Consider the following 13,067-nt stretch of genomic DNA (forward strand, 5'->3'; position numbering starts at 1 on the left):
GCGATTCACAAAGATGCGCGACAGGGGGCCCATGCTCGTGCGGCTGGGAGCTGCACTGGAGACGGTCCTCCGCCCGCGCTCTGCTGACTGCAGCGCCGCGTCAATGGCAGAGCGGCGCGTCGGCTGGAGAACAAGCCCCGGCGGGTGGCCGCATACGTAGCTATCGAGGCATACCGACTCTTCTCAGCGCGATCCTGTGTGCTAATAGCCGCGCACCTCATGGGTAGCTGCAGCGGATGCCGGCACGGCGGCACACTCTAGCTCTTACCAGGCATCCACACGACGGTTTCGACTCTCCGCGCGGGAGGGCGCAAAGCCTTGCTGGCAGCGTGAAAAACATTTTTGCCTACTACGTAGCTCGGTGTGCCAGCCAACAGCAAGCTCTGGTGCCCTGTTCTAGGGCCGATTACGCAGATCTCGCCGCAAGGCCCGCTAGCCGCCCTAACCACTAGCGGGGGCCTGCACACTGGGACGTAATCCAAGCGCGCGCACGTGAATTTGCATTCCCCACAAATTCCAAACTAATACGCAATAGTTAGGACGAATCTTTTTTTCTGCTACTTCTTCTCCTCACCCTTGCGTCCTGGACGCTCTCTTCACCACCCATCACACACCATCATGGCTGACCAGCCGGGCGCGACGATGGCCATGAAGCTGGAGCTCCAAGATGGCAAGGCCTTCGAGGGCTTCAGCTTCGGTGCAAACCGGAGCATCGCCGGCGAGCTCGTCTTCCAGACGGGCATGGTTGGTTACCCCGAGTCCCTCACTGACCCCTCCTACCGCGGGCAGATTCTGGTCATCACCTACCCGCTCGTCGGTAACTACGGTGTGCCCGACCGCAAGGAGCGGGACCCCCTCCTGAAGGACCTCCCCGCCTACTTCGAGTCCGATGAAGCCCACATCGCCGGTCTCGTCGTTCTCTCCTACTCAGGAGAGAACTGGTCCAACCACCTCGCCAACAGCTCGCTCGGCGACTGGCTGAAGGAGCAGGGCATTCCCGCCATGTACGGCGTCGACACCAGGGAATTGACCAAGATCATCCGTCAGGAGGGTAGCATGCTTGGCCGCATGCTGCTCGAGGCTCAGACCAATGGCGACGCCGTTGCTTCCGACAGTGTTGTTTACGAAGAGATACCCTGGGTCAACCCCAACGAGAAGAACCTGGTGGCAGAAGGTGAGGCAGCTCGACTGCCCCTCAAGCTAGCCCCTCTCTGACAACTCGACAGTCTCTAGGAAGACCCCCACCACCTACTACCCCGAGCCCTCGACCGCATTGAAGCACCCTTCCGGCCGCAATGTGAAGATCCTTACAGTCGACGTTGGTCTGAAGTTCAACCAGCTCCGCTGCCTCGTGAAGAGGGGAGTCGAGGTCGAGGTCGTCCCGTGGGACTATGACTTCCCTAAGCTTGCCGGCAAGGAGTACGACGGCCTGTTCATTTCGAACGGTCCCGGTGACCCTGCCCTGATGGATGCCACTGTCAAGCACATTTCTGCTGCGCTGGAAGAGGCCAGGACACCCATCTTCGGTATTTGCTTGGGCCACCAGCTGCTCGCCCGTGCTGCTGGTGCTTCGACCAAGAAGCTGAAGTTCGGTAACCGTGGTGCCAACATTCCCTGCACCAGCATGGTCTCCGGACGCTGCTACATCACCTCCCAGAACCACGGTTACGCCGTTGACGCCTCCACCTTGAGCGGAGGATGGGAGGAGCTCTTCGTCAACGCCAACGACGGCACCAACGAGGGTATCCGCCATGTTAGCAGGCCCTACTTCTCGGTGCAGTTCCACCCCGAGCACGCTCCCGGTCCCCAGGACACCGAGTTCCTCTTCGACGTCTTCATCAATGCCGTCGTGAAGGCACTCAAGGAGCCTGAGACTCTCAACAAGCCCGTTCAGTTCCCCGGCGGCGACATTGAGGACAACCGGAAGCTGCACCCTCGTGTCAACGTCAAGAAGGTCCTTGTTCTCGGCAGTGGTGGTCTCAGCATTGGCCAGGCCGGCGAGTTCGACTACTCTGGTAGTCAAGCTATCAAGGCGCTCAAGGAGGAGGGCATCTACACCATCCTGATCAACCCCAACATCGCTACCATTCAGACCTCCAAGGGTCTTGCCGACAAGGTCTACTTCCTGCCTGTCAATGCCGACTTCGTCCGCAAGGTCATCAAGCAGGAGCGCCCGGATGCCATCTACGTCACCTTTGGTGGCCAGACTGCGCTCCAGGTTGGTATCCAGCTCAAGGACGAGTTTGAGCAGCTCGGTGTCAAGGTCCTGGGTACTCCTATTAACACCATCATCACTACCGAGGACCGTGAGCTCTTCGCTCGTAGCATGGAGTCCATTGGCGAGAAGTGTGCCAAGTCCGCGTCTGCCAGCTCTGTTGAAGAGGCCATGTCGGTTGTTGGTGACATCGGCTTCCCGGTTATCGTTCGCGCTGCTTACGCTCTTGGTGGTCTGGGCAGTGGTTTCGCCGAAGATGAGGCACAGCTGCTCGACCTCTGCAACAAGGCCTTTGCTGCCAGCCCGCAGGTGCTCATCGAGCGCAGTATGAAGGGCTGGAAGGAAATCGAGTATGAGGTCGTTCGTGATGCCCACGACAACTGCATCACTGTCTGCAACATGGAGAACTTTGACCCTCTCGGCATTCACACCGGTGACTCCATTGTCGTTGCTCCTTCGCAGACGCTGTCGAACGAGGACTACAACATGCTCCGCACCACGGCTGTGAACGTCATCAGGCACCTCGGCGTTGTGGGAGAGTGCAACATCCAGTATGCTCTCAACCCCTTCTCGAAGGAGTACTGCATTATCGAGGTCAATGCTCGTCTTTCCCGTTCCTCGGCATTGGCCTCCAAGGCTACCGGCTACCCTCTGGCATTCATTGCTGCCAAGCTGGGTCTTAACATTCCTTTGAACGAGATCCGCAACACTGTCACCAAGGTCACCTGCGCCTGTTTCGAGCCCTCCCTCGACTACTGCGTTGTCAAGATCCCTCGTTGGGATCTGAAGAAGTTCACCCGTGTCTCGACGCTTCTTGGCTCGTCTATGAAGAGTGTTGGTGAGGTCATGGCTATTGGAAAGACGTTCGAAGAGGCCATCCAAAAGGCTATTCGCGCTGTCGATGTCCACAACACCGGTTTCAACGAGACCCCCTTGGCCCTGATGTCCATTGACCAGGAGCTTCAGACGCCGTCTGACCAGAGACTGTTCGCCATTGCCAACGCGATGCACTCTGGCTACACTGTCGACAAGATCTGGGAGCTGACCAAGATCGACAAGTGGTTCTTGAGGAAGCTGAAGGACCTCAGTGACTTCGGCAAGCTTATGACCAACTATAACCGGAGCAACATCTCGCGTGAGCTCTTCGTCAGGGCCAAGGCTCTTGGTTTCTCTGATCGTCAGCTTGCCAGCTTCTGGAACTCCAACGAGCTCGCCGTCCGCCAGGCTCGTGTCGACTTTGACATCTTCCCCTGGGTCAAGCAGATCGATACTGTTGCTGCTGAGTTCCCGGCCTTCACGAACTATCTCTACACCACCTACAACGGTTCGGCACACGACATTGATTTCAATGACCGTGGTGTCATGGTTCTTGGCTCCGGTGTCTACCGCATTGGTTCGTCCGTCGAGTTCGACTGGTGCTCCGTCCGTGCCATCCGCACCCTCAGAGAGGCCGGCCACAAGACCGTCATGGTAAATTACAACCCGGAGACCGTAAGCACAGATTACGATGAGGCCGACAGGCTGTACTTCGAGACCATCAACCTGGAGACGATTCTGGACATCTACCATCTCGAGAGCTCGAGCGGAGTCATCATCTCCATGGGTGGCCAGACGCCGAACAACATCGCCCTTCCCCTGCACCGCATGAACGTCAGGATCCTGGGCACCTCGCCTGAGATGATCGACACGGCCGAGAACCGTTACAAGTTCTCGCGTATGCTTGACCGCATCTCGGTCGATCAGCCTGCGTGGAAGGAGCTCACCAGCTTCGAGGAGGCTGAGGAGTTCTGCGACAAGGTGTCCTACCCGGTGCTTGTGCGTCCGTCTTACGTGCTGTCGGGTGCTGCCATGAACACGGTCTACTCCAAGGCTGATCTCGAGAACTACCTGAAGCAAGCCACCGAGGTTTCCCGCGACCACCCTGTCGTCATCACGAAGTACATCGAGGGCGCCAAGGAAATCGAGATGGATGCCGTCGCTCGCAACGGTACCATGATCGGTCACTTCATCTCCGAGCACGTCGAGAACGCCGGTGTCCACTCCGGTGACGCGACCCTGATTCTTCCGCCGCAGGACTTGGACCCTGAGACTGTCCGCCGCATTGAAGACGCTACCCGCAAGATCGGTAACGCGCTCAACGTCACTGGTCCCTTCAACATCCAGTTCATTGCGAAGGACAACGATATCAAGGTCATCGAGTGCAACGTTCGCGCTTCCCGCTCGTTCCCCTTCGTTTCGAAGGTCATGGGCGTCGACCTCATCGAGATGGCTACCAAGGCCATGGCTGGCTTGCCCGTTGTTGAGTACCCTGAGGTGAACATTCCTTCCGACTACGTTGGTGTCAAGGTTCCCCAGTTCTCCTTCTCTCGTCTTTCTGGTGCCGATCCTGTTCTTGGTGTGGAGATGGCTTCTACTGGTGAGGTTGCTTGCTTTGGCCGTACCAAGTATGAAGCGTACATCAAGGCTTTGATCTCTACCGGCTTCAGGCTGCCCAACAAGAACATCCTCCTGTCCATCGGATCGTTCAAGGACAAGCTGGAGATGCTTCCCTCCATTCAGCGCCTCCACGAGCTGGGCTTTAACCTCTTCGCCACCGCCGGTACCGCCGACTACATTGTGGAGCACGGCATTCCTTGCAAATTCTTGGAAGTCCTTGGTGGTTCCGATGCTGAGGCCGACCAGAAGCCGGAGTACTCGCTCACTCAGCACTTGTCGAACAACCTGATCGATCTCTACATCAACCTGCCGTCGAGCAACCGCTTCCGCAGACCCGCCAACTACATGAGTAGAGGTTACAGGACTCGCAGAATGGCCGTCGACTACCAGACTCCTCTGGTTACCAACGTGAAGAACGCTAAGCTTCTTATCGAGGCTCTCGCTCGTCACTATGACCTGGAGATCAGCAAGGTTGACTACCAGAACTTCTCTGCCGAGAGGAGGGACAGCCAGATCGTGCCGCACGGCTTGGGCAAGCCGCGTGGTGACTTGACTCTTGGCCAGCTCCTCGCCAGGTCTCCTTTCAAGGGCCAGCACGTCGTCTCGGTCAAGCAGGTCACCCGCAGCGATTTGCACTTGCTTTTCACTGTCGCCCAGGAGATGCGTCTGGGTGCTCAACGCCAGGGTGGTCTTGACGTTCTTAAGGGTAAGGTCCTCTGCACCATGTTCTACGAGCCCTCGACCCGGACTTCGGCTTCATTCGATGCTGCCATGAAGCGTCTCGGCGGCTCCGTCGTCGCTATCAGCGAGGCGACCTCCAGCACCAAGAAGGGTGAGTCCCTCGAAGACACCATCCGTACGCTTGCCTGCTACGGAGATGCCATCGTGCTGCGCCACCCTGAGGCCGAGTCGGTCCACGATGCTGCCAAGGTCGCGGGTGTCCCCATCATCAACGCCGGCAACGGTAGCAAGGAGCACCCTACGCAGGCATTCCTGGACCTGTTCACGATCCGCGAGGAACTCGGTACCGTCAAGGGTCTCACTATCACCTTCGTCGGTGACCTTCTGTACGGTCGTCCCACGCACTCGCTTTGCGAGCTTCTCAAGCACTACGACGACATCAAGATCCAACTCGTTTCGCCCGAGTCGCTTAGGATGCCCGAGGAGATCCGCGAGGTTCTGCAGCAGCGCGGCCAGCTGCTCACTGAGAGCTTCGAGCTCACGCCGGAGATCGTTGCTCGCAGCGATGTGCTCTACTGCACGCGTGTGCAGAAGGAGCGCTTCCCCGACCTCGAGCACTACGAGCGTGTCAAGGACAGCTTCGTCGTTGACAACGCTGTCATGAAGAACGCCAAGGAACACATGATCGTCATGCACCCTCTGCCTCGCAACAGGGAGATCCCTGAGGAGGTCGACACCGACCCGAGGGCTGCATACTTCAGACAGGTGAGTGACCCCCCTTCCCCCCAATGGTAAATGGATGCTAACGTATTTCCCCGACAGATGAGATACGGGCTCTACACTCGCATGGCTTTGTTGGCTTTGGTGTTGGCTCCGTAGGCTGTCGGTTCATAACAAAAAGTGATTTTTTCTACAGGGTTTTGGGCGTTTGTTTGTGGATACAGCGCACTCTTCGGTCAATGGGACCAAGACATAAACCAAAAAAAGGGCAAACGGGCTGCGTTTTGCTTTTTCGTTTTTGCGCGCACATAGAATCGACACATCGAGACCGGCGTTTTCTACTTTATAGCATATAGAAAACGGGTTCAAAAGTGTTTGGGAGGAAACGCGTACTCAAATCGGGCCATTTGAGTACTATGTCATGACAATGGGTTAAATCGCCGTGATGAAAACGACGTATATGCATTGGTATATGCATATCTGTATTATTTTATGTACGTTATGTTGTATGACGTTTATGATGTATGTATACGTATTTGGGGGGAAGTTATTTTATTTTTTCTGTAGCATAGTTTCGTTTCTTTGTATGTACATAGTAGTGTTTGTAGACCTTAATTCGTAATAGCTATTTCAACAATCAATCTCCAATTGAAGCAGCTGGGGAAAAAACCAAAGAAGAAAAAAACGCCTGCTCGAATTCGAGCTCCTTAAGGTATTCCGGTCTTTTCCCTTCCAACAAACTCCTTTAACTTATAAAATGGCAAGCTTGGCTTTGCCTTGATATATATGGTCTGTGCTCAACCGACACATCTCGACCAGCCTGTAAGGAGAAGCCATCAGTAACCAATGCCATAGAGCGCCAAGTCCTGCAGCCAAGTCTTCAGCGGAGGGGAAGGGAACCAAACTCACCGGGAAGCCCACAGCCGAATCCTACAAAAAGGTAGATGAGGAAAATGACGACGACGACGAGCAGCACCATGAGCTTGACGTTCTTCCACCACATGCGGCGGCGGAGGCCGCGGGAGCGGACGCGGAAGTCGCGGGCGTTGCCGCCAAGGCGGTCGGTCTTGTCGACGAGCAAGTCGATGCGCTCGCCGCGCTCGAGCACGCGCTCAATGTTCTCGGTCATGATTTCGCGCACGCCGGCGATCTCGGTCTGGACGTTGCGGATGGCGTCATTCTGACCCTCCTCGGAAGCGCCCATGTCGACCATCAGCCGCTTGAGCGTGCCGTTGAAGGCGGCGCAGCCGTAGGCCGGCAGTGATGCAAAGTCGGTCCGCCCCGGGTCGTACTGCGCCAGGAATTGCTTCTTGATCTCGACCAGGAAGCCGAACGGCACCCGCCGGCCCAGGCTCGAGCTGGCGATGACCAGGTAGGCCAGGCCGCCGGCGGAGGATTGCGAGGCCGGGTATTCCGAGGCGGCGCTGGCGATATAGTGGATGAAGTGTTGGCCATGGGTGTAGGTGAGCTTTTGCGGTGAGGCGTGCGAGATTTTGGGGAGGATGAGCGAGGCGAGGGATGAGGTTTGCGAGGAGGCAGAGGCAGTGTGCTCGGTGAGGATGGTGCTGTTATGGGCAATGCAGGCACTGGAGAGGAGGGTGTTGTTAGCGCGCGGACAGGAAGAGATCATTGGAGATGGTGGATAGAGGGCTGACATACTAGAGCAGCGGCGTGCTGGTAGAGGAGGACGCCATGGTGCCGGTGTTGTGGGAGGTGATGCTGGATTGAGTGGTTCGTAGTTGTTGACAGGCGGACGACGGGGAGTTGGAAATGCGGGTTGCCGTCGCCTGCGTGGATGACGGCGTATGTGGCTGGGATGCGCTCGGCGATGGTGTTGGTATAGGGAAAGCTGCCGGGGTTCTGGCTGCAGCAAGGCATCATCATAGGTCATCTCCGCCCACGTGTTGAGGTGGCCCCAGCATAGCCCTAACATGACAAATTTGTGCTAGCCGCAGATCCGCGTCGCCCTTTTCCGCCTTCCGACCTTTGAGAACACCATCGCTCGCGTGTCGTACGATGCCATCACAAAATACACTCTCTCGAAGTGTAACTGGCGGAATCTGCTTCCCGCTAACCGCACTCATGCACACTTCACCCCTCGCACCCCTCCATCGGCACAAGGCCCGATTTCCGTAACGAACTAGGTTAGGTATGCAGTGTTGTCGGCAGAGAGCACGGCTTCAATGGGAAACCCTGGTGCAGCCCATCGTCCATCGCAGGGCTGTGCCTACAGCCTGAGCGCCGCCAGCCAAATCATTGTGCACCATCTCTACGTCACGGAATGAGGCAACCACTTCTGGCCGGTGCGCCTGGTCCTCGGACCTTCTGCGGATGAGCCGTTGTTTCTACTTACGGCGCTTGCGTAGACGACACTGCCCCTCTGTGCGTTGTAATCTGGCATATCGTCGGTGCCCGACAAACTGCAGCTGAAGAATGCCGGGTTTCCATGTTACCATGAACCCCTCCAGGGAACAGGAAGTTGTCCGAGATCTCACAGAGGATCGATCGGTATAGCCGAGATTCGTTGCCGGCGATGTATCGAGATCTCGGTCATGAGAGCAGCCGTTGCAACTCCGAGAAAGCCGTTTCACGAACTTGGTGAATGTGGCTTGCCGTTGCGCTGCTTCGCTTCACAACACACTTCCGTCCAATCCAAATGCGATTTATTGCTGCTAAATCAGGCAGCTCAGTGGTCGAAACAACAGATTTGCGCCAGGGTACCTGCAGCCTCAAATTTGTGCATCAGCCTCCGTTGGGTGTTCATCAGGCCCAGACGCGCTACGCAGAGGCTAGTGAGAGAACGAGCCAATTTAAGGATTTCCAGAGGGCGCTAGCGGGGGTTCCTGGCGTGCTAATCCACTGCCAGCACGCGGATGCAGCCACAGGCTTAGCCTCTCTCTATCAAGCTTACTGCGGGCGTTCACCCTTCATGTTCGCCTCACCGTTTCTTTCTGGGATACCTGGTGCGGGAAGCTGGTCTGGATCACCTGTTCCTACGAGCTTGAACACACGATCCTAGACCTTGCCCGCTCCCCCGCTGCTCCATTGCTCAGACAGCCGTATTGCACGGCCTCATGGTGGTCAGTTATTAGGCGCCGTGCGCCCACGCCTGCGCGCTTTCACTCTTGCTCTTCTGTAGAGGATCCTTCTGCGGCCACAGTCCCACTGTGCCCTACCCTGAAAAAAAACCTTAAAGGTCTAGTATCCGCAGTCACTTGGGCACCAAGTGACCATTTCATCAAGTTATCTTTCTTCTCTCCGCTCCCAGTTCCTCTGCAAGCAAGTCTTGCATTCTCTCTTCCACCAAGACGATCGAAGTATTCTTCTGGTACTTTGACATTTCCTCTCTCTCATGTCTGCCCTTGTTGGTGATATCACCCCGGATAAATGGCCCGAGCCCAACTATGATGATCCAGAGACCCGGACGTCTCTTATTCTAGGCTTCATGATATCAGGGGCCATACTGTCTATCGCATTCACCGCCGGGAGGTTAATCGCCAAAGTCAAACGCAGCAACAAACACGCTCTTGGCTTAGATGATTGGCTTATGACCATATCCACAGTGAGTATATCACGAGGTTTGTCTAGCGTATGGCTCCCGCTGACTCACTCAATAGGTCATGATGCTCGGTGTAAACATACTCGGCTGCGTATCAACTTCTGTAGGCTCGGGACGTCATACATGGGACGTAAAGCTCGGCTGGGCAGTCACTTGGGGAAAGGTGCGGATATTTACTTGTGTTGCTTCTCTTTTTACTGCAAACGTATCGATTAACGCTTCTGTTTACTTGCTGCTGTTCTGGATCTTCTCATGCTTGCGGTTGTTCTTGCCTTTGGACTCGCCCGGATTCCTGTGCTAATGTGTCTTGCAGATTGATCTTGCCACATACGGTTAGTGATGTGAGATTTTCCATGAAGTTGCTCATACTTACGCCTGTTAGTGCTATTCATACCAAGTGTCTCGCTCACCAAAAGTATGTAACATCTTTGACAACCCTAATCTCTTGCCGCGCCTGCTAACCGTTACAGTCTCCCTCTGTGTGTCCTACCTCAGGCTGTTCCCATCCCGTATGAACCAATGGTTCTGCTACATCTGCATCACCTTTCTCACCCTCTGGTCCCTCACCTTTATCTTCCTGATGATGTTCGCCTGTCGGTACGTCATGTCTAACCTCCCTTTATCCCTTGCATCCAACGTCGCCGAAACTAACCATCGATGCTCAACTAATTCTAGCCCCATCAACGGTTTCTGGGATCCCACTATCCGCGAAGCGTCCTGCCTGCATATTAAGGAGCTCCTCATCCTCACCGGCGTCCTCAACTCGTTGACTGACTTCTGTGTGTTTTTGTGGCCAGTCAAGACGCTGTGGTCGATACGTCTGCCGCTACTACAACGAATCAGTTTGGTAGTGGCGTTCGGAATCGGCTGCTTCGTGTGCCTGGCAGGTGTGGTGCGCGCGTGGTACATGGAGGTCTATTTCCAATCCGACGACCCGTACTGGAAGGCGGCTATCCTTTGGATCATCGTCAGCCTCGAGGGCAATCTCGGTATCGTGTGCGGCTGTCTCCCGACGCTAAAGCCTCTCGCAAAGATGCTTTGGCCCCGCCTATTCTCCAGCAGCAGTCTCGTCATCGACAAACTGGCGCCGGTGGCCACCGGTCCGAACGGTCCCAGCAATGCGGAGGAAGGGAGAAATAGCGGTAACGAGAGCCATCGCGGCACCGTTGCTGCTGCTGCTGGCCTCGGGCCAAAGTTGGAGCTGGGTGCCATGGGCGCGTCAATGGGCGCCAAGAATGAAGGATGGCCGTTCGGCAACATCAGCCAGCCCGGCCGAGGCGGCGGCAGTCCGGGCATATTCGAAGAGATGTTCGCCGCGAAGAAGAAGAGGGACGGCTACTTCGACACCAACATGACGCCGATCGGCCAGGGCGAGATGCGGATGTTGGACGACGGCGACGTCTGGGCCGAGGTCGACACGAGGTCACCCAGTGGCGTGTGGCGCATCTTGCGCACCGTAACGCTGCACAGCAGCAGCAACAGCAGAAGGAATTCAAGCGCCGTCGTCGGGGCTGAGGGCAATGCTGTCCCTGGTGTTGCTGCTGCGGATGCTCGCCATTCAGCCTTGTCGTCGACGTTGCCCCCGTCGACGTTCGCATCCAGAGATCCGTCGGCAGAGATCGAGGATGATAGGAGCGAGGAGCATATATTAAGACCGTCAAGACGGTGGTACGGGAAGGACAGGTGAAATTTGTTTTAACGACAGGTCATGATGCCAGTTATGATTAAGTGCTTACAACGTTTCCTCCTGTTTATTTGTCTTACTCAAGCGTCGGTGGGTTGACTTTCGAGGCGTTGGTTTGAGTTGCATTGCTCTGGAGTCAGCATACTATGGGGTTCTAACTGGGTAGTGGCTTCGCTTCCTGTATTGTTTAATTACTTGACCAAGTAATTAGTAAATATTGTTAGTACGGTCATCATACTGTGACAGAATACCTTATAAGATTTCAGCTTTTTCAGACATATAGGTAGTGGAAGTGATCGTCCGGATGTAAATGCTTAATTGAACCCCATATTTCCTGGGAGACAGATAGGAGAGTGATTTGAAATGCATTGTGGTAACAAACTTTGCGTTTCCATTTCATACAGGAGTGCACTACTTATGCACCAGATGACTAAATATGTGCTTGAGAAAGTAATCCCACTTTTCATATCCTTTAAGTGAGTCGGTTTTCCCTTCTTCACTACTCCCCTTTAGTTGTACATGTTGACCGACGACCTCGCGGTGGCGGAGGTCTCCGGCCAGTTGTCCCAGTTGACGTCAAACAGAATGTTATCATCGCAGTCGCTGCCGAGAGCAGTGTTGTTGATGAAGGCCGGCTCCCAGTAGAAAATGCCGGCACCAAGGCCGTCAGGGACGTTGTTCAGCACGTCGATGACAGCGCCGACCCAGTCAGTCTGGCCCTGGGCGTCGACGGAGAAGTCGGCGGAGAGGTCGACGCCGGAGCAGCTGGTGGGCCAGTCGGTCTCGGCGACGTAGAGGGGCTTGTTGTAGGTGGAGGCGAGGGTGTTGAGGCTGCTCTGCAGGGCGTCGGTGGTGGCGGCCGTGTCGAAGAAAGGGTAAAAGGAGAAGCCGAGCACGTCGACCATGTCGGTCGTCACGGTGCCCTCGTCGAACAGGCCCTTGAACCACCACGTCATCGTCTCCGAGTCCCACCCGTTGTTCAGGTGGATCATGACCTGCGGCTTCGTGGCGCCAGCCGACACGGCGTCGTCGACGCCCGCACGCGCCGCCGCCCACAGCGCCGCGAAGCCTGAGAAGTCGTTGTTGGAGATCTGGCCGTCCGGGAACAGCATGCCCTGGATGATCTCGTTGCCGATGGATAGGATGTCCAGGTCAACGCCGCCGTCGGCGAAGGACTGGAGCGTCGACTTGACGTAGCTGCGCACCGAGCCGGCCAGGTCGGACGTGTCGAAGGACGAGGGAGTGGCCTGGTTGGAAGGATCGGCCCAGGTGTCGGATAGGTGCAGGTCTAAGTAGATCTTGTAGCCGGCCTTGGAGAAACGCTGAGCCAGTTGTAGAGTGTAGTCGAGGCCGTACTGTTCGCCGGTCCAGAGCCTATCAGTACAGATTAGCAAGTAATCCTTTAAGGTGTTAATGGTCCTCAAGAGCACTCGGGAATGACTTGGATAGTATTGCATTGTGAGTTTGAAATCCAAAAGTCCAGCAAGTTTCAATCCAGAATATCTGGAAGTCAACACTTATGGTTCTTTCGGCAATACTTCTCAAATCATGACGCCAAATACTCCGGGTAGACGTAAGTATTCTCGGCTCACCTCAGTCTAACGCTGTCCATGCCACCAGCACCGAGAATCTCTTCAATGGTGCTAGTCGAGCCCGACTCCGTGAGCCAAGTAGCGCCTTGGTCGGTTTCCATGTAACCAGCAGACGAGAGGTCGTGACCCTTGGAAAGGGCGGAAACGCCGTTAATGGCGTATGCCATCAGTGGCAGGGAG

General features: G+C 55.8%; 4 protein-coding genes across 4 annotated transcripts; 2 read left to right on the forward strand and 2 right to left on the reverse strand.

The window, feature by feature from the left end:
* Positions 1–618: 618 nt before the first annotated feature.
* Positions 619–6,211, forward strand: LTHEOB_8277 (Protein pyrabcn; the record flags this gene model as incomplete). The annotated part of the gene is made up of 3 exons (XM_035517736.1): positions 619–1,174; positions 1,227–6,097; positions 6,155–6,211. The coding sequence occupies 3 exons, from the start codon at positions 619–621 to the stop codon at positions 6,209–6,211; spliced, it is 5,484 nt and encodes a 1,827-aa protein (XP_035370397.1).
* Positions 6,212–6,888: 677 nt separating this feature from the next.
* Positions 6,889–7,746, reverse strand: LTHEOB_8278 (Vesicle-associated membrane protein; the record flags this gene model as incomplete). Its single annotated transcript, XM_035517737.1, has 3 exons — positions 6,889–6,918; positions 6,987–7,638; positions 7,712–7,746. 3 exons carry the CDS (start codon positions 7,744–7,746, stop codon positions 6,889–6,891), a joined length of 717 nt encoding a protein of 238 aa, XP_035370398.1.
* Positions 7,747–9,404: 1,658 nt separating this feature from the next.
* On the forward strand, positions 9,405–11,298 carry LTHEOB_8279 (Integral membrane protein; the record flags this gene model as incomplete). Its single annotated transcript, XM_035517738.1, has 6 exons — positions 9,405–9,614; positions 9,670–9,774; positions 9,925–9,943; positions 9,994–10,026; positions 10,082–10,208; positions 10,287–11,298. The coding sequence occupies 6 exons, from the start codon at positions 9,405–9,407 to the stop codon at positions 11,296–11,298; spliced, it is 1,506 nt and encodes a 501-aa protein (XP_035370399.1).
* A 506-nt stretch (positions 11,299–11,804) lies between these two features.
* On the reverse strand, positions 11,805–13,054 carry LTHEOB_8280 (Arabinogalactan endo-beta-protein; the record flags this gene model as incomplete). Its single annotated transcript, XM_035517740.1, has 2 exons — positions 11,805–12,669; positions 12,888–13,054. 2 exons carry the CDS (start codon positions 13,052–13,054, stop codon positions 11,805–11,807), a joined length of 1,032 nt encoding a protein of 343 aa, XP_035370400.1.
* Between the last annotated feature and the right edge of the window lie 13 nt (positions 13,055–13,067).

This window comes from Lasiodiplodia theobromae (assembly GCF_012971845.1).
Source record: "Lasiodiplodia theobromae strain AM2As chromosome Unknown scaffold_26, whole genome shotgun sequence".
Classification (NCBI taxonomy): domain Eukaryota; kingdom Fungi; phylum Ascomycota; class Dothideomycetes; order Botryosphaeriales; family Botryosphaeriaceae; genus Lasiodiplodia; species Lasiodiplodia theobromae.